The sequence below is a fragment of the Lutjanus erythropterus genome, chromosome 24, assembly GCF_056507025.1.
Source record: "Lutjanus erythropterus isolate fLutEry1 chromosome 24, fLutEry1.hap2, whole genome shotgun sequence".
NCBI classification, from domain to species: domain Eukaryota; kingdom Metazoa; phylum Chordata; class Actinopteri; order Lutjaniformes; family Lutjanidae; genus Lutjanus; species Lutjanus erythropterus.
In genome coordinates this window covers 11,584,839-11,609,077 of record NC_139340.1, presented here as the reverse complement: position 1 = coordinate 11,609,077, position 24,239 = coordinate 11,584,839, and the positions used below count along the sequence as shown (strand labels likewise).

Genomic DNA, 24,239 nt, shown 5'->3' with positions numbered 1-24,239 from the left:
GTTTTTAATGATGCCATACTATAAATTCTTGTCAAGATCAGAAATTATGATGAACATGTTCTTAGGGTGTTGGTTGTTTATTCTTCTTTCTATGCCTCTTTTCCTCTCACCTGTAGAGTTGCTTCCTCTTGTCCTTGCTGGGCGGTCCCAGCTGGTCCTGATCTAGAGACAACCAGGCGAGGAAGCTGAAGGCGGATCCTGGCCAGCGCTGCACAGTTGGGACCACAATGCCAGCCATGCTGGGTGACAAGTCAAAGTATTGCATGGCACTCTCAAGCCCCTGTTTTCGTACCATGGCCAGGAGAGCCCTCAGGGCAGGACCTACATAGGGGTGAGCTTGCGTGGACTCTGGAGGCCTAAGGAGGCGCAGGAGTCCCAGGAGTTCCCTTGCGCTCAAGGACTGGGAGCCCAGTGAGCCCACCAGCCCCAACAGGCTCTCGGCGCAGGCTCGGTGTAGCCGTTCGTGGCGATCCAGGGCGGCCAGCGCTCGCATGACCATGGCAGCATTGACGCAGGTGGCGCGCGTCTGACGGTTGAGGCAGCTGAGGCGGCGGAGCCAGTCGGCCGTGAAAAGCTGCTGCTCTGACGAGTCCAGCTCTGGGAGCCACTGGACCAGCAGCAGCAAGGGCTCCACGTTACTGATGCCCAGCAGCCCCACTGAGGTGTGCTCACCCTCCACTGCCTGCACCCAAACAGAGAAACACACGTTCACAAAGATGAAGACACACATATCAAACAACATGAACGCAGAATAGATGAACACCAAACACAAACTCTCTCTCACCATGTTCATCAGCTCCTTGAGGAGATGCCGAGACGGCTGGCCGAGTGAGGTGAGCACTTCATACAGGTGGTTGTAACCAATCCTTTCTTTGAACACCTCCTGCAGGGGTTGCAGGAAAAATAAAACAGATTATATTTACATGGCATCTGAACACAGACAAATTGACAGATTTGGCAAAAGCCCATAAAAACGTAGAGCTTTAGAATTTATCAGAAGCAGAATAGGAATGTAATTACTGAAATTAATTAAATGCATGAATTTGTGTTCCTGTTACCTTTGCAGCTGGTGATTTGTGCATCACTGTTGTGAGGGCTTTGATGGTTGCTACAGCGAGGGAGTCTAGTCGCCCTTGAAACACCTGAAAGAAAACCAGACTCATCAGTCACTCACACAGTCAGTCATTGACTCTTTCAGTAGGCAGAGTGTGTACTGTAGTAACATATGATTGGACAAATCTCCTCTTATTCCACATGAATGTTATAACATATCTTTTTTTAAGGTGACAAGCATGCACACAATTTAAAGCCACATTCATATTTAAAGTTTGTGATGCTAAAATGATAATGATCAACGTATACAGAGCACTGAAGACAACATGCATCACTCTTGGAGGAATAAAAGGGAGATGCCTTGGAGTTTGATTCAATTAGTGAGCGTGTGAAAACGTGAGTCAAATCATCGATGATAGTGGTTAGAACGCTCTGTTTGTCACTGCAGTAGGAGCTGGCATCAGAGCTTGTACTGCAGATGTTACAGTGCAGATAAAGAAAGTGTTGTCTTTCTGCTCCAGGTAAAAACAACAATCATTTTAATGGCATGATGATCTGGAGCAGGAAGCTCTCAGGGCTTGGTTAAAAAAAAAAAAAAGAAATAAAAAAACACCCACCTCCGCACACAGACAGACAGTACCTTACTCTTTTTCCTCACAGTCACAAAAAGCATGCAACCCATAAAACACAAGCCAAACCATGAAAATATAAACACAAACACATCTCCATCCAGCTCTGTCCATGTTTTCAGGTCACTGAACCCGTTATTCCGTTACAGAATAAACATGCAGCTGTGGACTGGTTGGTCCTACAGAGAGTCTTGGACCAGCTGGAGAGGGACTGTGGCGAAAATTAAACACTTAGATCATTGTCACTGAGTCCAGATCACCTCAAACCACTGGACTCTGTGAGCACACACACATCAGGCCAATGTGATAGCATTCCAGTGGAACCCATAGTATACTGCAGGAAAACCAGGACAATGTGGAGGGAAGGGGGGTCGAGGAAACTGAAAATGGCAATAAAGTAAATGACATGACACAGCCATGAAAGAGGCAAAGTGGTCACTCCACAGCAAGACAAGCCATTGAGCACTTTGTTTGGGAATTTCAGTTTTACTGTTTGCTTTTTAACTGCATCTGCATTACTTTTGCATCTAAAAAGCTGCTTTAACCTATTAATCCTGAGTTGTACAGGTGACCCCAGAAACAACAACAGCTTGGAAAACCCACCGAGCAGGCTGCAGCATCTGCCACAGCATCGGGTTACAGCTGTACAACAAAGGCACACTGGTGTGTGTATATTTGTTCGTCCACCTGTATTCACATTATTATCCAGATCAATGGAGGGATTATACCTTATAAAGGTGGCTCTGTGAGTAGAAAAAAGTTTAAAGAGTAGAATGAAAGCTGGTATATCCTAAGGGGAACAGGTGACCTTTCTGTGCACGAGATGAGTGATAGTTGACACTACACCATTCGAAAGACAGGCCTCATACACATCAGACAGGTACTTTAAGAGACATGTCTCAGAGCTTTAAGCAAAACAAAAAGTGCCCAGGGAGCATTAAATAATAAAATAGATGGTGTTTTGTAGTAAAGGTCACCTTTTTCTGTTTTTTTTTTCTAAACTCAGGTACTGCTCAAAACACCAGATGTGTGGGGTATATTGCTAAAAGAATAGTTTGACATTTTGGGAAATTGCATAATCGCTTTCTTGCAAGAGTTAGATGAGAAGACTGATAACACTCTAAAAACAGCCCAGAAATTCTAAGTGGCAGCCTATGACATCATACCAGCAGAGTATTGTGGGACTTCTTCCTAGTGGGAAGGCGTACAAGCCTTGTGGACCCATATGTGAACACTAATTGCACTCTGTTTAATTAATCCTGTGTGGACTTAATTTGTTTTCGTGTGCGTCCATGATAAAGAAAGTGCAGAATAATTATTTACAGTTTCATGTTCATGTACTGTGTGTGTGCTGCATCCCCGTTTTGTTAACACATGCTGTCTCAAAATGATAAACTATTCCTTTAAAGCTGCAGTAGGCAATATTATTTTGGTTGCATGCCACTAACAATATTTAAATGGAGGATTACTTTAAATAAAATGTGTGTCTGTGAGCGCTTGCCCCTTTATATTTAGGTTTTTAAAAGCCTTGACTCTGTACAAACAAGGGTCATCCATGTTCTACATCTCTGGGTGTCTTCATTTCTTTCTTACATCTGAGTCAGACATATCTAGTTGAGTAGAACAGAGGTCAGTTTGCTAGTTGACAACCCTAACGTTCCGCTTCAAGCCCAGCAAAATGCACATGCATGTTTGATGCATCATTTAGTGGGAGGTGCTTAATGGAGCTATATGAGGCAGCAGAGAACGAGGTGGAAGGTTTTGCTGTGTGTGCATTGTCTACTGCAGCTTTAAGGAAGAGGTAATTACACTTCAAACTGTACTTGTGCTACTCGAGCAACGTGTGAAACCTGCTATAACAGCATGCAAACAGACACCTTGGTGACAACAAGTAACTCCAGTAACGTGAACACAGCATCATTTGCAATGCTGCAGCTAATCTCTGGGCTGCAATAATCTTTGCTAAGACTCAAATAAAACAACAGGAAACAAAGCAATCATGTGAAAACCTTAAACACTACAAATGCGGTGGTGCAACATTTAGAATCTGTTAAATAAATAACACACACACCACTTATAGTGTGTTGCCTGCCAGCGCTCTGACAGTCCAATGACTCAACATGATCCAATTACAAATAATGGTCTGGGACAAAGCAGCGTGGGTGTCTTGCTGTGGAGCGACTCTGGTGAAGTGAAGGTAGCAGGACTTGGCAGCAGGTGAGGGCAAGGGGCAGGTAGGTGAATGGAGTTGTGGGGAGGGGTTGGATGAGTTGAAGTGGGGGCCTTCTCGGCGGTACCTGAGTGTCCCTCTCTCCTGTCAGTAACCTGTTGTTGGTTATATCTTTCTGGTCCTTGTCTGCCGTCGTGCACCTAGCGTTAACCAGCTGACACACACAACAGGCAACATGTCAAGACAGCATGTGGGGAGGTGGACAGAGAGAGAAGATGGAGACAAGGGACGGGAGAGTCAGAGGATGGTGCAGGGGGGAGGAAAGATGTAAGTGGAGGAGAGGGTGAGAGGTTAGAAGCCAGGACCCTCAGCAGGGGTCACTGTGTGGAGGCGTGTTGGTGATCCAGCCTTGCTGTGGGGAGGCAAACATGCAAGGTGGGCAAAATGCTCTTTCTCACGCTGAAACTAAGAAGTGCTACAAATGCCACACAGGCTACACCTGATCTGGACAATAATGCATCCACATTACATATTAAATACCCAGGGCCATATTCACAAAACACCTAAATGCTGTGGAGAAACTTTAAAAAGTCAGTCCTTAACTTTTGAACATATACATTTTTGTTCATTTACAAAACATTTTAGCTCTAAAAGAGCTCTTAAGTCTGAGGAAATTATTCTGAAGTCACTGAGAGCTGCTCAAGTTCAGTCAGCTGCTGCTGTTGACAATGACAATAAAAAATGATATTCTGATTGTGGTTGGTTAATAGAGATCCAATCAGCTCACCAACAAGTCAAAACAATTCAGTAACACTGAAGGTGAAGGTTTGCACAACTCTCCACCACTGTGACAGTAAACTCTTGTGCTCCACAAGGTGAGGATACTGTTTTCATCGGTGGATTCTGGGTTCTTTTGAGAGTCATATAACAGCTGTCTCTGGTTAAACTAAAAAGGATCTTCTTTGACAAAAAGCTCTGTCTCTGTAGGGATCACTTTTCATGGTGTTGCCAGACACGCAATCTTTCAGTGGCACAAAAAGCACTTTTAGTGAACAAATTTTTTGATGGGTGTATTTTTTGAGGTTTACAAAGCAGCCCAATTCACAGCTACTGGTTCTATTGTGTGTACTGAGCCAATTCAGCTTTTTCTAACTATAAGTCATTCAGATCCTAAAATATGCCCAGATTTAAATATATCAGAATAACACTTTAAGGGTTGACTCTCAGCTGGGTTCTTTGCAATTTAAGTAGTTGTAATGACAAGATCTTTTGTGAATACAGCCCCAGAACAACAAAAAGTAATTAACCAGAGATGGAGAGAACCAATCCAAGATATAACTTTTATCGACAGTATCCACACTTACTACTTTTTTAAGTAATATTTCAAAACATACCATATAAAAAAAAAACAAAAATGAATAAAATACGATGCATTTTTACACATTAAACAAATAAAGTAGTTTAAATTAGCTCAACCTCAAGCAGCTACAAATATAAAAGCTACTGACATGCATCAGTAATAATTAAATAATATAGTATGTACACTATAACATGTTGACAGAAGCCATTCTACAAAATGGCTATTTTTACTTTTGATTATTTAAATATATATTCCTGATAATACTTCTGTATTTTACTTGTGAATATTTTTAGACTGTGGTATTGTTACTTTTACTTAAGGAAAGGATTTAAGAGTACTTTTCCAACCACGATAGCTTTTCTAAAATAAACCAATACTACATACTTCTATTAAAAATGTCTTTCATCAAAAATATTGATACTTTTCTTGTTAATAATATGCAACTGCAAACAGGCAGCAAGCTGTCCTTCACTACTGCACTGAAAATCTGTGTATCAAAGTATACAAAACATCTTTTTGAACTGATAATGTCTTGAAAATGTTCAAGACATTTCAGCCTCCACAAACATCAGTGGCGCAAAAATAGTATCTTATGGGATGTCACACTGATATGAGATTACAACTTCAAAAAGCCCTGGGATCTTGTACAAAATACGATTAAGTGCAACTAATACATTAGGAATAATGTTCAATTTGACCCAGTTGTGAGCTACAAACATGAGCTCAGAATGATCAAACAGCAGATCCATCCACTCACACTCATAACTGAGCTGTTTGTTCAGGTTATATATATATGTAGACAGAAAGACCCGTTCTATCTGTTACCTTGCTGTTCTGCAGCAGTCGTGTCAGATGCTCGAAACAGTTACTATTGAGGAAGATGGCTTGTAGAACTGGCCTGTCCGAACACAGGAACATGTCCCTGATAGTGTCTGAGAGACAGCGGCAGAGACAGACAGAGACAGGCAGACAAAGATGGAGGAACAAAGAGACAGACACAGACAGAAAGAAGAGAGGATGAAAAGCAAGACAGAGAAAAAAAGGTGGAATAAGTTATGTTAGCTTTACAGAACAGACAATACAGAACAGACAACAATACAGAACAGCTGAAGCTCAAAATAGTATATTTAATATTTCTGAAGTGTTGTTTGTGACCCTACCTAGCATGTGTACTTGCAGCGCCACAAATCGGCTCTCCCAGTGTCGACCCAGTGTCGGCACACGGCCCTTCGTTTGCTGCTGCTGCCGTGCAGCAACGACAGCCGCCGGGTCTGAGTTGAGCAGCTTGAAGTAGTTTTCCAGCACAGAGGCGATCTCCACCTGCCGCTGGTCGGAGCTGGAGGCCAGGAGGCGCTGCACCACCTCCCGCAGGCAGCCCAGAGTGAGCAGCGCCTTACGGTCAGGGGCCTCACTGTCCCAGTCCTCGCCCTCGTCTGATGAGCAGCTACCCATGGAGCAGTCAGCCAGAACCCGCATCAAAACCTCCATGGTGGCTGGAGAGATGGCGAGCAGAGCGTTCCTCTGCCAGATAGGGAGGGATGGAGAGAGATAGAGGGAAAAGTATAGGGGTTAGTCAAAGGAGCCAACAAAGAGAACAAAGACCCACCGCACTGTAACAAAAACATGGCATGGACGCCCACAAACTTTCATGCTAGACATTTTAATGCTTCTTTAAAGATAAACTATGCAGACTGGAGGACGAATATTGCTTAAAGGTATATTTCAAAATTTGGGGAACTATGATTTTGGCTTTCCTGCTGAGAGATGAAGACCAGATGTGGACCTAAAATTCACTGACAATGCAACTATTGTGCCTTCACAGCATTAAAATATGATTTAATATCGGTATATAATATTTCCACATCCTCATACTCCATTTTTCCTTTCTAACTCTCTTTTCACTTTTAGCGTAACTAAGTTTTATGAACTGTCTGAAGCCCCCCACCACCTACCCTTTAACTAGGGTATAGTGAGAAACTGAAAAAAAAAGTTTTATGAATCGAAAGATTCTGTTTTGCATTAGAAATGGAAACTCAGTAAAGATATACAAGTCTATAAAAATACCCTTTAGTTGAAGAGATATGATCTCGCTGCATTAAATCAATGATTAAAGTAGAAGCATGTGAATGTGTTCTGCTTTTCTCTGTTTTTTACCATTTTAAGTTAAATATCTTGGGCAAAATAAATATTGCATTTTTTTCCACTGTTTTCTGACATTATACAGATTTAATACGATATAAACAGCTGTCAGCAACATGCCCTCAGCAAGAGTTCAGTGGTCACTGTCTGTCAGATTGCATCAAACTGTTGGGCCTGGAAAGACATTCACATGCAAATATTAACTGACTGAATGATTTACTTTTGTTTTATGAATACTAGACTTTATGCCCATGTCTTATAGCCCAAGAAAGTGGAGGCCTGGTGAGCAGTTTTCATTGAAATGAATGTATGTGCTGCCATCTTGAAACACATCCAGCCAACAACAAGTGATGAGGAAACATCAGTTATTGAGGGATCAGGACCCCCAGATCATCCAGGATCTTACCTGATCACCAGCTACTATGGCTCCAAACAGGTGCAGCAGGCAGCATTTCAGACTCTCCTTCAGGTGCTCGCTCTCCTGGAAGCACTCTGGAACACAAATACACATACACACACAGTCCATTAGTTTGATCAGTAAGCCTATGCAAATACAACACAACCACAAACTGTATCTCACAGCAAATATGCTGGAAGTTCCTGTATTTTTATCTATAAACAAAACACTGATGAATGCACACACAGACCCGCCTTTATTATTTCATAGAAGTACACACACACACACTCGCGCATTAAAGTTAAATGAAATCTGAAAAAAACAGATAAGACAGCACACACAGGCCTGCAGCAGCCCTGTCAGTAACCTCTGGGTCATGGTGGTCCCAGTCATCCATTAACTCATCTGTCAACACGTCCAACTGGGGAGAAGAAGTGTCACATCTTGGCTCTGTGATGTCCGTTTCCTTTATACCATTCATACTCAAAGTGAAGCTGAAACTGAGCTTAAAATATGGAATAAGGAACTGAACTTCTGTCTCTAACAACAGTCTTCCTGCAGCTTCCCACAAACTTGTTCTTAACACATAAAACACAAACCAGAATGAAAACACACACATGGTCTGTCAGGTTGGGCCTTGAGTGTTATCTTTAGTGCCAAACCACAGCAGCCATACACAGGACACAGGACAGAGGGGAGTATTTGTTCAAAATGGCCGCAAGCACGGCTGAAGTGGCTTGACAGACACCATTCACTATCGGCTCATCTAAGCGCCTGGCAAACAGAACATGCACACAAAGAGCGGATTCAGGCAGACCCAGTGAGGAAAGAAGAGGAGGCAGCAGGAGAGAGAGGGTGATGGCCTGAGAGCTCTTACAAAAAAAGATGGTAGAGGAGAGGAGAAGAGAGTTATGTTCTATGATGACAAGCTGGCTTTTTTAAGATGTAGATGATTGCTTACTCATCCACACACAACAAGGCTATCAATGCAGGAAATGCAAAGTATGGACCGTACACAGGAAGCACTGTGATGTTGCCACATGCCAAGCAAGTGTAAATAAGTAACCCACAGCTCACACTATGTCGAAAGATGAAATGACTATTGTTTTGTTTTTTACAGGTCAGGTTATTTGAAATGTTCCATGTAGCAGTCTACTTTTGACAGCAAATCTTGATTTAGTTTTAGACATAGTCTACATGTTGACTAGATTTCATTAGATTTTAGTTGACTAAACACATTTATTTCAAGTGTAATGCACTATATAAATGTTTCTCTAAACTTTCCAGCTCTACATTTTGGCTCCTTTCTCCTGTCATATGTCTAAAATTAAGTATACTACATTTCTTCATTCACATGCATTCTTCTTCTTGTTACATATTTGTTTCAATTTCAGGACAATGAAACTTTGCATGTTAGCCTTTAGCCACTTTAGTCAAAAAATGGAACTGAGGAAAATTAAACGCTGTCGTGTGCAGCTGATGTTTATGCCTCAATCAAACTATTTTAATAAAACAGTGTAAGATTTTCTCCAGAATGTTTCAAACACTGTGCTGCACATGGAAAGAGGGTGGGACTGAGAAGTAGAATGAACAATAACAGACTTACGGTAAAAGAAGGGAACAAACTCGACAGTGAGCGGAGCTGCCTTGTACTTCTGCCTGCTTCTCTCTACTGTACCCAGCTGCTCCCTGAGAAAAAAAGCACATAAAGTTAAAGTAAGACACGGCAGAGACATACTGTACATTGTTTTGCAGTTTTGCTAGCACATCATTCCTATCTGGCAACTTAAAGCTGGTATAAGCTGTTTATATATGGCTTCATCATTTTGCAAATCTTTCATTATAACCTTTAAGCATAATGTAAATAACGTGGTCTGAGAGAAAACTTCTGCTCCTCCTCTTGGCTTGACATTTGACTGTTGAGTCTCATTCTGAAAATATAAGTATATGATGAACTGGAAATGAGAGTCAACAATCAACTGTCTTTCACCAGAATCGCTTGCCGCACCTTCAAATCAACACTAGTTTAAGGCCAAGACTCTTAAGGGCTGGGTTGTTCAGGTTGTTACACCAAGTATTTTAGAAACAGTTAAACTTCTGAGATTTTTACGGCTTCATTGTGGTCCTTTTAGGCAGAAAATAAAAAAGAACCACAGCAAAAAACAGCAAAATCCAGAGTGATCCAATGAAAGGGAACAACATGATCTAAATTAGTTACATGGCATGACTACAAAGTCTACTTTTTCTCACATCCAATGTTCAATAAACCTTTTCTATTATTAAACATAAATGCTTGAGTGAAAACAACATGTTCAATTTCTGGTGAATGTTAGCTTAATTGTTGCCATGTTGTCGTGCTGCTGGAAGTTGTTACCCGCAGGTTCGATGCCTCCAGTTGCGGTAAGGGTCGTAGAGGCTCTCACAGAAAGCCAAAGCATGACGGACAAACTCCTCTGCCTGACTCTGGTCTGCCATCTCCTTCTCTTTGGTCTTGCTCTTCAGCTGTAACACACAAACACACACACACACAAAGAGCAACTTCACACCTGCTGTTACGTGACTCTTTCAGACTATTTCTATATTAATACGAAATATAATTCAGGTGATTAACGTGCCTCAACAGATTGCTATTTCAGCTGACAAATAGCAGAACGAGACAGATATCACTTCCTCATTAATGTTCCTCCAAAATGAATAACCCATTCAACAGTTATTTCATTAATAAAATTGAGATTTTGTGCCTTTTTGCTGGTGCAGTTTATTGCAGACCATGTTTTGCCGAGCAGAGAGAAAGAGAAAGAACAGAGCAAAGACAAAGGGAGGAGTCAGACCTGCTGAATATAGAGTGTTGTCATGGTGATGATGTGATTGATGTAAGAGCAAGTGCCGATCTCCTCCACATTGGACAGGTTCCTGTCAGAAACACCCAATCGTACACACACACAAAATAAACACAGAAAAAGTCAGGCATTAGCTTATCAGTTACTTCCTTCAGAGTACCACCTATTCAATGAAGGTCAAAAATGTAAGCAATGTCCCAAAAGTATTCTGGTACACTACAATACAGGATTCATGGGTCACAATCTTTTTTTTTTTGCCTGATAAGTGGCTTTGCTATTTGTGTATGTTTACTGTTCAAACCTGCAGATGATGATAAGGAACTTGAGCAGCAGCAGAGCCAGGTTTTGCTGCTCAGGCTCCAGGCCATCAGAGGCTTTCTGGACGCACTGCAGCAGCTGGTGGCGCAAAACCTGCAGGATGTTGTCTGGGAGGAGCGTCAACACTGGGGGAACCTCCTCTGGCCTAAAGACACAGAAGGAAGGAGGGAAATTTGCTTATATATCAGACTTAGGGGGTTAAAACTGGTGAAGTGCAGATGGACTGTAGCCTTTTATTATGAAAGTGTCGCTGCAGTATACACAAGGGCAACTTCAAGGACCCTGCTCTGCATTCACTCAATCACACACACATGCCTGATGCATTCAGGCATTCATTCCTGACAAAAACAGCATGTGAGCTGCACTGAGAGAGAGAAGGAGCGGAGCTAAACCAATCGAATGAATGTTGGTGGGAAAGCAGGACAGATGTGGCAGCTGCAGATGAAGGGAAGGAGGCTGGGAGGGAAGAAAACGAAGAGAAGACAGAGGACAAAAGCCAAAGAGACAGCAGAGGGAAGAGGATGAAAGAAGGAGTCAGAGAAAAAGCAGGAGAGGATGGGAGGAATGAGTCAAAGGAGGAGGAGAAAAGGAAATGACAGAGAGTGGGAGAGATGAAAAGCTCAACAAATAGGATTTAACCGACCATATTCTTTCACCCCAAACCACCCCTTCACACGCTACACCCCTGTGTTAGAAAATGTGTCTGACTTTCTGGGGCTTCATCTGATGTTCATGCACTCACAACCAGCAGCACAACACAAGGTATCAGCTACTTCAGCATGCTGTAAAGTACCAGTGTTCAGATGTGTGTTTAAGTACTGAGGGCCTCTTACATTAACCTGCATCATATGTTCACATGTCGACACCAATTAGAGCATCACCTGCAACAAAATGTGACCGCTCTGCACAAAAGCATCTGGTGTGGTTGAGCTATTTTGGGTTTTGCTGTGGAAGGCGGCACAGTATGTGGTCACGCTGTGGATGACGCATACAACAAGAGTTTTGATCCCACTCACAATGACCTGATGCAGAAACGGGATTGATGTATTTTTAAATATAATAGGGAGGTCAGTGTAATTGTGCTGGACTGAACAGCAGGAATTAGATGCCACCCTGGTGTGGTGCTGGGCAGTGATTTCCAACCAAGAGTACTTGTACCACAGGGGGTACTTCTGTGGTTGTTCAGATATAAAATAGAAATTGTGATTTGTCTTCATTAGGAAAAAACAGCCAATTCAAATTACAAAAGTTGGTTGGAACACACTGGCATGCATTGTAATTAAATGTGTTTAAAAGCTACCTATAAATCAAGCAGAGGAATTTAAGTAGTTAGCTAAAACTAATGGATAAATGCTTAAAATAGAAAATTAATTGTAATGGATAAATATTTAACATCGTTTGTTAACATTCTGAAATAGCTAAAAGTGTGGATAAACAGTTGAAATAGCTTAACATCGTGGATACAAAGCTGACATACTTGGCTGAAAGTAATGGACATGACATTGTTGACAATGTTAGCTAATAGAAATTAATAAACAGTTTTAAAATAGTTAGATAAATATAACAGATAAATAGTTTAAATAGTTAGCTAAAAGTAATGGATAAATAGTTAAAACCAAATGGTAGTAGTACAAATGAAAACAGAAAACACTGACATTTCAAGTGCATGAAAAAAGTATTGTAACAATATCAACTTTTAAATAGTGTCCAGTTTTCAAAAACAGAGAAAGAAACATGGATTTCTTTGACCAGTGATGGCTTTACTGCTATCATCAAAATGGGCTTCAAGTGATTATGATCGTAGTTTGCCAAAAGTTACCTTGATGGTGGCTTTTCAAAGTCCACATCTAGGCATCGCTCATAGGAGGTGATGAAAATCTCCAGCCATAACTTCAAGTAGTCTGGATCCCTCTGAGAAATAAAAAAGACAGAGACAAAAAGAAGGGAGGTGAATTAAGGTCAATTAAGATGGAACGAAAGAGGGGAATGTAGTTAGTGGCCTTGTGCTGACAAAAGCCGTCATGGTTAAAATATATTTATTGCTGGCAGCTGACAGACCCTGTCTGCAATTTGATTAAGTGTATTGTGTCTTTGTGTAACTCTGTGACTTGTATAGCCAGACAACAATAGTCCACAAACTTTCTGTCTTCTCTTATTTCATGATAATGACAGTGGATATGAAAAATTGACACACCCCTTCAAATGCTAAAGGAAATGTTTTTATTTCCTTGAGAATTTAAATACTTGGACAGTAACAAAACCAAGTTCAAAAAGTCAACACGTCTGATAGTGTAAAGCAACATTTAAACAACAAGTAGACAGTCAGTGTATATTGTAGATAAAATAAAAAAGTTTTATAGTGGCTTATGAAGCTAAAGAAGTATGTCACACACATGAGAGGAGGAATGTCTCAGGTGGGGCGTGTGTGTATCTTATCTCTTTAGGGCACGAAAGCTAAAACGTGCACCTGTCGGACTGAAAAAACAGGCCTGGCAGCATTCTAAGGGAGCGTTTCTAACAGCCTGATCTGCATTTCCTAAATTCCTGGAACAATGCCTCGAGAAGGACGGGATGGCAACATCAGCCACAGAGGAAGGCTGGCCTGGCTCGGTAGCTAGGTCACAGTACAGCTCCTGGTGTAAAATCCCCTCAGCCCACAGGAACAAACACAGGGGACCACACGGAAAAAAGTGCTTAGAGAGCAAGAGCTGGGACCATAAAGACGTGCAACTAAAAAAAGTCTCATAATACTCATTATCTGTCATTTATTACTACTGGAAGCATTAGCACTTATGTATCCCAACAGAAAAGACAAACAATGTAGAGTTGTGTCAGTTTTTATTACCATCATTATTGTAATAACTGACAACGTAGACAGAAATGAGTCACATCTACACCACACACTTGCGAACACAAGAGTATGCCAGTAAATACACATTCATTGAGGTGATAAAGGCAGCAATGCTTTGCCGGCAGAAATAGAAAGAGACAATGCAAGAAGTGTTTAAAAGCATTTAGATGTTTAGAACTGCAATGATTAATCAATTATATATCAACTATAAAATAAATCACCAACTATTTTGATAATCAATTCACTGTTTTGAGTCATATTTTCATTAAAGACGTCCAAATTCTCTGATTTCAGCCTCTCAAATCTTAATATTTTCTGGTCTCTTTACTCCCCTATGACAGGAAACTGAATATCTTTGGGTTATGGACAAAACAAGACATTTGAGGACGTCATCTTGAGCTTTGGGAAACAGCGACCAACCAACAACAACCAGCAACCAACTAATCGATGAATTGAAAATAATAATCTACAAATTAACTGATTTTGAAAATAATCATAGCTGCAGCCCTAATCATATTTATTGTCCTGAAGGAGGCTTTTAAATGGTTTTCCAATGAAATTGCTTTGTAGTTATTTTTAGTCACAAACTTAATTAGAGCCACAATTATCATTATATCTTCATTTATCTAGTCAAACTACCATCACCAATGGATCTGGCCTGGAGAGAATGAATAGCTGACAGGAACTCATACTGTAATGTTATTATATAATCTCCCCTAACACTGAACATAATCGATGGGTGTATGCTGTACAAATTAAATTTGCTGCAGAGCACCGTACTGCAACTGACGATGTCAGAAATGAATGAAAAACTCATATCACAATTTCCAAGAACTGAAATGGACTATTTCAAATAACAGTCCAAAAGCCAGAGATAATAAATTATGAATTTTACAGGACAAAAACAGTACCAAATCTTAACATTTCAGAAACTAAAATGATCTCTATTATCAAAATAGTTATTTCAGTTCTACACCACAGACACGCACAGTACAGCACACATGAATGGGCTAATACAGCTTGGAAAGCATCATTAATTCATCATACAGGAGTAATCACTTGCTCACGACCCCCCATCAGATCCTGTCATCAGGACTTTGGGCCATCTGGAGGGTGTGAGTGAGCAATCTAGGTCAAGGAGGGCTGAAGAGGTAATCGGCGCAGATTATAACAGTGTATTGTGCATTTGGTAGCAGACTTAGACCAGTTCAGGTTTGGAGGCCATTCATTTGCATAATAATTTTGAGGTATCCTGTCATGAAATGAAGTTGGCCAATTGGAAACTATGAACTGTTGATGAGGCTTGATGGAATATCAGGGGTCTGTTAAAATCATTACAATTCATATCACTAGCAAAGGTTTAAAGGGAAGGATTTGCCCCAAAAAACAATGCATAGACTTGTACACAAATAATCTCAATTGTCACCCGCCGCCCACCAAAAGTGAGTGGCAGCACCTGCATGCACAAGGACCCCGACCTCCACCCAAATGTTCTTATTTTCTCATCATTTTGATGTGCTTGAGATGCTTTACCAACTCAAAACATCTGTATTTGACGTCCTGAGAATGTGACTCAACAATCAACTATCTCTTTTGTGCATTAACAAACAGCAACTGACAAATCCTGCTTATAATACCTTTAAGAAGGTCAATACCAGCCTAAATATCACTAACTCCTCTGAAATTATTCAAGAGTGTCTCAACTTAAAGCTGAAAAATTAAACTTTAGACAATTCCAGCCATGCCACTGTAGGCCTTTTGAAGCAACATCATGCAACTCTCTTCATCCTCTAGAACAATATCAGTCAACCCCTAATTCTGAGGCTAAGATAACCAGCATATCTACAAAGTTACCTCAGGAAACAGAAAGAAACAGATGGAGAATGAGACCACAATACATTGAATGCAATAAAAGAAAATAACAATGTGCAAATGTTCATCATGTTTTTCAATGGGTCTTTTGTGACTGTGGCCTTAAATGTACTTCATTTTCTTGGAGCTTTCTTTAATTGCTGTTGCTATGACTTCCCTAGCCGGAAGCTCTACCCACGTGTACATAGCAGATGGTGTACACCTGAAAATATCCCATGATGCCAATTTCAGACAAACAGAAGGCCACAGACAAAACTATTACATTAATATGGAAAAAATTGCAGATCAGAGTTTGAAACTGAAGGAAAAAAACACACAACAACTGGAAAAACTGGGGTTTTCTCAGGATAGCAGTGCCATCTGGCTAAAGAGTGGGAGAGGGGCTAAAAGGCTGACTGCTTCTGTCTGTCTGCGTGTCAGAGTGGGAATCAGCCAGAACGAAGCAGGAAGCCAGCTCTCTGCAATCCCTATGAAGTCATCAGAACAAGCCTGCGATGCTGGCCTGTGTGTGCGTGTGTGTGTGAGAGAGAGACAGAGAGAGAGAGAGAGAAAGAAAGATGAGGGAGAGATGGAAAGAGGGGGAGACATCTGAACAGAGTCAGCAACAGCCACGTGTGAATAATATGTTCTGTTGGGAGACCATGGCATGTCGCCTGCCTGCTTCTTTTTCCTGTGAGAAAAACACATTTATTTGTTCCTACTGCTGAAGCTGTTTAACTAAAGGCATAAATACTGTATTGTCTTTATGTGTGTGTGCATGTCACTGCCAGAAAATCAGAAGCCACTCTCAAGTGACTGAGCTTGCTAGTAGCAGTGACTGAATGACTGTGTGTGTGAAAGAATGTCCTCTTTTAGGCAGCAGCTTGGTAGCACAGATGCCCATTGAGGGTTCGGACTGTGGCAGGCGGGGACACACCCTGCTCTACATGGCTCTGTTTATCCTTCATCACTGGCCTGACACACACACACATAATGATGAAGACGTACAAGTACAGGAATCCAAACTCAACAACGGTCAGCTTGTCTCAACTCTAACAACCATCTTGTGTGCCGATGTGTGTAAAAACAATTCCCATGAGAAGATCACATGCCTCTCCATCTCCAGTGTATATCCATTATCATATTAGGCTCTTTGCCAGGCGACTGCATCACATTCTTAAAGATCTGTTTAAGCTGACCTCTGTGAAGCTAACAAGGTCACCAACAACACAGATCGATGCACTTCATTCTCGAAATTGAGACTCCCATTGACTCACAGAGGGACTAGAACGGTGGGAGGGTTATATGGCCATAGTGAAAGTGCTGATTAAGGATCAATGTCTGGATCCATTGATAGCCTTCACTCATTTTGACACAAGAGACGCCATGCTCTGAAAAACATGAGATAGGCTGACCTGGGATAGCAGATCAGCCACAGCTGTGTGATATGATACACTTCTTGAAACTACATGTTACCAACAGTGGATGCTTTGTAATAAGTGATGAAAGAAAATGTCTCTTTAAATAGGTGATACGACCATTTAAAATATACAGTCACTGTATGTTAACAATTTGACTAAATGATGATGACTGATTTTGATTAATTGTCTGTCAATTGACCTCTGCTTGCAGTTCAACTTTTACTTATTTCATGGAAAAACTTCTGTTAAAAAGGAAGCAATGCAATGTTTTTTGTTACTATTGAAGGTATCCTATGGAGATGCCTGTGCACCTGTGCATGCACAATGATGCTGGTTTCAGATAATTGTACTTATCAATGGTTGGTGGCAGTCAAGCACCAACAAAGGCACTGAAGAAGCAAACATAGATGCAAACAGAAGAACAAGGTGTAGGATTTAGCGGGCTTTCACATCAGCTCATGGCTCATTCTATGGTAACAAAGACATAACAACTGTTATTTTCAGGCGATTATGCACTAATGAAGACAGAAAAGTTTTATACACTGACCCTTTAAATCAGCTTGGTAAAAGTTTTATGATGCACTCATCATGTTTGTTAGAACTCAAGGATAGACACAATGCATAAAGTCAGAGAGAGAAAGAGTCAAGAGGCAAATGAAGCAAACCACATAATACTTAAGTCGACCAAGTTTTAAACACAAGAATTACTACCCTAATAAAACAATTATGGCAAATATAAAAAACCCTAAGGCTAAATATGTCATAATTTTCTGTGGCAACTAAACTGCAGCATCAGCTTTGACCACATTTTCAAATAATTTAAAGGAAAGTGATTAGATTAGTGATCCATTATCAGTTTCTCTATGCTATTATGCAGTGTAGCTACACAGTCTGCAACTCAGCAAGTGTTCCACCCCTCCAGACAGGCGTGGCTGGCAGGCCGGTCGGGTGGCTGCTTGCTTAGTTTGGGTGGGTGACCTGGTTTGGTGGAAGTGGCACAGAGTCACTGAAACCACAATGTTTAAAGGTCTCCTCCCTGTAGGTTTTAAAAGACGGCTGCTGTGGTCACTCTGCTCCTGCACCCTCGCAGCCCGACATCACTGCCTATCAGTCAGCGGCGACTCTGACATGACGTCACTGCCGGGTGGGTGTATTTAAAGAGGCTGGTGGGAGGGGTCAAAACCACATGAGGCATGTCTGATACACATTGTCAGTGACATCAGTGTTATTTCAGAGATATTCATAGCACGGAGGAAAAATGAGACGCAAGAGGGAAACAGAATGAAATGAGCTGCAGTGAGAAAGAAATCTAGCCTGAGGGAACAAACTTTGCATACCAGCACATTAACTAAGCTTGAGTGTGTGGGAGCTTGTGTGTGGCAAGTGTGTGTGTGTGTATGTGAGATTAGACTGTAACAAGCAAACAAGCAGCAAAGCCGGAAAAAGACCTGAGTAATCTACTTGAGCAAATATGTGAAACCACGGCACTTTCTCCTCCTCCTCCGTCGTTCCCGGCTCAACTGTTCAGTTTTATCTCCCTCCTCATTTCACTCTCCCCCCTTGTCTGTTTTCTCCTCTCTCCCTGCAATCTTCTCACTTTATCCCAACTCCCATAAGTGCAGGGGTTTATGCAAATTACGGTCGTTGCTCAGAGTCCGATCCAGTCAAAAAGCGAGTCACCGGGCAGGGTAGGGTGGGGTGGGGTGGGGTGACATGAGATGGGATGATGGTCCCTAATTTGTGGACAATTAAACAGGAGTGAGGATTTCTGCTGTCGAATTAAGATAGCAGCCTCAGCTTTAAAGCCACTGAAGGGTGAAACGATGCCCCTGGCTGTTGAGGCATGTTCCCTGTGGTTGGGAATTAAAGGGGCTTTTCTGCAGCAGACAAAAGCTTTAAGAGAGTAACTGGCATTATTCAGAAGCCTGCTAAACCCTCTGCTTTCTCTGACAGGTCCTTCTGGGTAATAAACTGGTGAAAGAGGAGAGCCACTGCAGCGATGTGTTGTTGCTACTGTATACCAGCGGCAAGCAGCGGCTATGTGTGCTTGGAGACAACAGTCTGGCACGAACCAATGACAGGCAGCTTAGAGGATCGCTGGTTATGTAACCGCCTTAGCGTCGTCTGTGACCTCTCAGCCCTCTATAGCTACAACAAGCGAGCTGGAGTCAACCTCTGCAACTGCTGCAGATTCTCATCATAATTGTTAATGTACTGTATAATATAATATATATAATCCTTGTTTGTGCTATTTATAAACCTCCTACTATGTGTAGAAGCTTGAAGAGATTCTGAGTGGTATGATCTCTCCATTTTTAAATAAAAAAATATTATAAAGTTAAAAGAAACATGTATATATATGTATACACACTATATATGATAATGCACATCTACATTGCTAATCCAAATTGCAAGTGGAATGATGATGTAATGGTGCATTGTGTCTATCTTGAAATGCACACTCAGCACTTTTTGACCATATAAACTGCAGGTATACAGGACTTTTCAGTATTTGATTATTTTGCAAATGGAAAATAATCAAATATTATTTTCGAGTATGTCTACTAAACTAAAATATACTGGGAACACAACAAACATGACAAACCATATTTCACACTTCCACTCAGAAACTACTACTATTACTTTTATTGTATGAATAAAAGATAATGGAAGTAAAATCATCTATTTATTTTAATTATGAATCATTACAGATGCAGTATGTTTTGAAAGTGGCAAGCAAGTATTCAGAGTATTCATTTCCATTTCCCTATTTGTAACACAAGAGTGTTTTTGCTGCAAAGCATTACCTTAGGATGAGCCTGCTAATATTCTGTAGTTTTCTTCTGTTCAACAAGTCTCATGAAAAGACCAAAACCCACTATTAAAGTATACTACTGACAAGTATCCCAAGCCTGATATATCTTACTTCTCTGTGCCATAGAGCTCCCTTCTTGTCCAGAAACTATTAAAAACACATCAGTGAGCCACACTGTTGCACTGGATGACATGCTCCTTCATCATAATAAATGTGGACACTGCAATTTATTTTGAGTCGATCCCACATACACTGTCCTGCTGCCAGAAATACTCACTTGAGAACCAAATTTGCATTATTTCGCAACTGAAAATAGTCCCCAACAACTGCATTAAACTGCACACAAAAACAAAACTTAAGATCCTTGAGTTGCCTCCGATATAATCCCAGTGCAGCACCAGTCCCCATCAACACACCAGCTCCTCCACACTCCTCAACACTGACTTTGATGCCACAGCTGCTCACCCAACAATTTGTGACCTCATCATCAGCATGCGAACAGCTGCCACTGCTGGCTTGAAACATGGCCTGAAATTATGATTACAATGTCACATGTCAAGAATCTAAGACATTAACTGGAGCATCTGTTCAAATACACACCCCACCCATGTCCCCTTTCAGCAACAGGAAACTATGGCAACAATCAGGTGAATAATAATGGCATACTGTAAGGAAAGACAGCTGATGGCCAGCTGACAGAGCTGGTTGAGCTGGTTTCTCCCAGTGTGACCCTCGGCTGCTTGTATTGTACAAGCTGACACTGTCAACAATACACATCTGACTTCCTCCTCCTCTGAGAGCAGTGCAAGTGTTAACCTCTGACACTGAAGACGTTGATGCCTCCATTGTTTTGTCAATCATTAAACAGACAGATGGCATGAGGGAACTACGATGAGCACATAAGTAAAACAAAACAAAATACCTTCCACGTCATGAATCACGTTTAAAGTGATAGTTTTAATTATTCAATGAGGATTCTCTTCACACTGATTTTTCTTTTCAGTGGACCTGAGTGGCTGAAATACCTTTTGTTGCTTACCCCTTCAACAGCAGTTCACTGTGTAACTTCCATATTGGTGTCCCTCTCTACTTCTCCAAACTGAGAGCTTACCACCATCTACTATATCTAAATCACTGACTATTAATAAATACCTCATATGAACCCCAACATTATGGACTAAGCCTCTTAAATAGGTATTGCTTGTACTCTATTTTGTTTTTATGCTTTAAAAGTGGCACTACTATGGTACAATTTGGACTGCAGATGCACACAGTAAGATAAGAAAATTGTTGTTCTGGGTTGAGACAACAAGAGGCTGGGAAGGGAAGGTAAGGACCAGGGTTGGCTCTGAAACAATTAACCCTTCAGTGGGTTACAGGGGGTCTCAGCAGGGCTTTCACACCAACATTCCTCATCTGATTTAGGCCACGTGACTGCAGGTTCTCCTTACAGCCCACATATCCCAGCAACCCTCACATGAAAGCACATATATAGTGCAGAGACACTCCGCCGGCAGCCATACCTGACATTTCAGCCACTCTCTGAGACAGACAGGCCACTACACATATATATTTAAATGCTTCTCTCTCAGCATCTCTTTTGCCTCAAGCAGAGAGAAATACTGGCCCGGTGGACGCTGGCTCATAGCCAGGATGAAATTAAATGATCCCCCTCTCACAGTGTAATGCTTAGTCAATGCAAATACACAGTCCTGCTAGAACAAATGCAATGTGTATGCTTGCAGCAATTGCTGGCATTTTCACAAGTGACTGTGACAAGTGTGTGTGGGTAGAAGTGTCTGAATACCTCTGTAAACCCAAAACACCCACACCGCTAGCATTAGATATTCTATTTGTGTCAGCATACTTTACACCTCAGGGTGAGGATAATTCGATGTCATATCCTAAACTTGAAGAAACCAGCTTTACTTTCATGAGGTAAATACCTCAGAGAGGGTTGTGTGCTGTGAGTGTTGTTGTGAGGGATTAGTGTGGGAAGAAGTAAGTGTGCGACTGCAGCCAGGCTCACGTGAGGAGCAGCTCTGGCCAGGCCGTTTTGATTGGGCGCCAGGCCGTGCGCATGCTTTATCACCAAGTGAATTAAATGTAGCCAGCAGCTGACTCAAAGGGTGCTGTCTCTACTAGAGTGTCATTCATTCATCTGCACTGTAAAAACAAATCAGCATCCTACAGACACCGCACTTTTCACTGCAGCAGCACCCACCACATTATGAGACCGTCCTACCATAAACCGATTTTACAGCCTCATATGGCCACATTATCCCTACTAGTGTCGTTTTTGGGTTGAATCTTCATCTGAGTTAACAGGGATGGTATAGACTTTTTGATAAATATCAGACGCAGATGGTTCCTCCCTGACCACAGCTGCAGAAAAACTGACATAAAGTTCATTGGTTCTCTGTGAATTAATTATTCATTTATAAGCCTAATGTGTCCCCCCGTCAATAAATCCTTCAGGATATGCAAGCCATTTCATTAGTGTGGGTTTAACTTGAGTGTTTTAGAATCCTATAACGTTTTATATGCTGTTTTCCGAGGCTTTTGCATCCTGAAAAGTGTAACACATGGTAGAAAAAGATGCTGAGCATTGCCACAAATAAATGGAAATCAGTAGCTTTGGTGTAAAAGGGTTATAAGCACAAGCTTTTAAATCCCATATTGAGATAGATATTATCTTCCCATGGCTAAATCTAACACATTTACATGATATCTGACATGATGACTTAAGTGACCATGTTAATTAATGTGCATTGTCCCTGTTTAAATAAAATAAACATCTACATAAACACTGGGGACTCATAGATCATCATCATTAAATTTTGCTGTTGTTGGAACTTTATTGGACATATTGAGTATCTTATGCAGTTTGTAATTCACAAACAATGACAAATACCAGGCAATAGAACACAAAGTGAAAATGCTCTATACAAAGGAACAGAGAAGAAAGCAAATATTTGTCTGTTCACTCTACACTATCTCAGTTTACACATGAAATATAGATGATTCTTATCAAAAGCATCTGTGTTTGAAATCCATGACACTTTACTGTCTGTTATGGTTCACAAATAGCCATAGTCTGCCACTGCAGTCTCTTATAAAAACAGCCAGTAACGCTAGACTTACAAAATATAAATGCCAAGGGGGAATAACCTCCTTGCCAGGAAGGAAATGTCATCACAGTGTCCATTACTTCACCTAATGACATTTCCCTGGCTATGGGAGTGAGTTTGTGCAGTGGAATACACCTTACCTTAGTGCAGTAGAGCATCCAGACTTCGTACAGTCTCTCCTTGGATGCCATGGTGCCTGCCAGTGAGGGACACCCTCAGGCTGTAGTGTCCACCGAGGTCACTTCCCTGGCTGCTTCATGGTGTTCAGTCATGAGCTAAACATCTGCTGCTGGCCTCCAATGCTCAACATCATGACTGTGCAACTCTGGCAACTCTCTAATGTTCCTTCAAAGATGCAACGAAGAATGGACGGTGTTGTGACAGAAAGTTTCCAAGAATTATTCCATGGCAGAGATCTGTGCAGTCCCACGGAGGTGTTGGTGCAGCTGGGCCTTTATGTCCACCTCTGCAGCTCTTGTCGGTATTCCCAGCAGCGCTATAAATGATAACAGCACAGACTATGACATGTATGTTTTGTCAAGCGAATGGCGACGTTTTTCACTGCTAGCAGCAACAAAATTGTTCCAGTAACGTTACTCCCCGCTGCACTTTGAGCTGCTCTGCTGGCTCTGAGCGCAGACACACACACTGAGGCGATGGTGCTTTAACTACACGGCTAAACACACACCATTAATAACGTCTGCCTCTGTTCTGGACTCCACAAATAAGCGCTAACCGCTCCACGGCGCCTTCAGATAACGTTACTGTATCAGTCGACCTTACCTGACCAAGCTAGCTAAAAAAGCTAGCTGTCAAAAAAGCCTATTTCTATTTTTTTTAGCCTCCCTTTCTCCTCCTCCTCCTCATGTGACAGAAACGCCTCGTCCTCACAAAGCCTGCCCGGCTACAGAAGCCTCATACGAAGAAGAGTAAACGTGACAATACCTGATAAAATTTCATAAAACCGTCGAGAAACTGAAGACCACTCACCTGTGTAAGGAAAGGACCAACTGTCACTGACGCCACCGTCTCCAGAGTTGTAAATGTGTCAAGTTGCCGACAACCAAACCGTGCAAACAACCAACGGCAACTTCCTGTTAACGTGCCTTTGGATTTATTTCAAAATAAGAGCACAGGATTAAAAACAACTGCACAAATGCAACGATGACAACACTTTTTTTCACTATTCTAAAGTTACGCTACCCAAAAACTAATATTTTTTTAATAAAGTGATTTGGTGTGCGTGAGAACATTTTTGAAAGAC

General features: G+C 41.4%; 1 protein-coding gene across 1 annotated transcript in view; it reads right to left on the bottom strand.

Annotated features, from left to right (window-relative positions):
- nbeal1 (neurobeachin-like 1) overlaps positions 1-24,046 on the bottom strand; it is a 45,753-nt gene extending 21,707 nt beyond the window's left edge. The window contains exons 1-14 of the mRNA XM_084713387.1: positions 23,966-24,046; positions 23,116-23,471; positions 12,726-12,817; positions 10,890-11,051; positions 10,580-10,661; positions 10,123-10,250; positions 9,355-9,437; positions 7,758-7,843; positions 6,373-6,733; positions 6,038-6,144; positions 3,980-4,066; positions 1,059-1,142; positions 785-883; positions 111-682 (exon numbers count right to left, since the gene is read on the bottom strand). Of these exons, the coding sequence (XP_084569513.1) occupies positions 111-682; positions 785-883; positions 1,059-1,142; positions 3,980-4,066; positions 6,038-6,144; positions 6,373-6,733; positions 7,758-7,843; positions 9,355-9,437; positions 10,123-10,250; positions 10,580-10,661; positions 10,890-11,051; positions 12,726-12,817; positions 23,116-23,166 (1,994 nt within the window). The 5' untranslated portion in view covers positions 23,167-23,471; positions 23,966-24,046. The remainder of the gene's footprint in view (positions 1-110; positions 683-784; positions 884-1,058; positions 1,143-3,979; positions 4,067-6,037; positions 6,145-6,372; positions 6,734-7,757; positions 7,844-9,354; positions 9,438-10,122; positions 10,251-10,579; positions 10,662-10,889; positions 11,052-12,725; positions 12,818-23,115; positions 23,472-23,965) is intronic.
- Between the last annotated feature and the right edge of the window lie 193 nt (positions 24,047-24,239).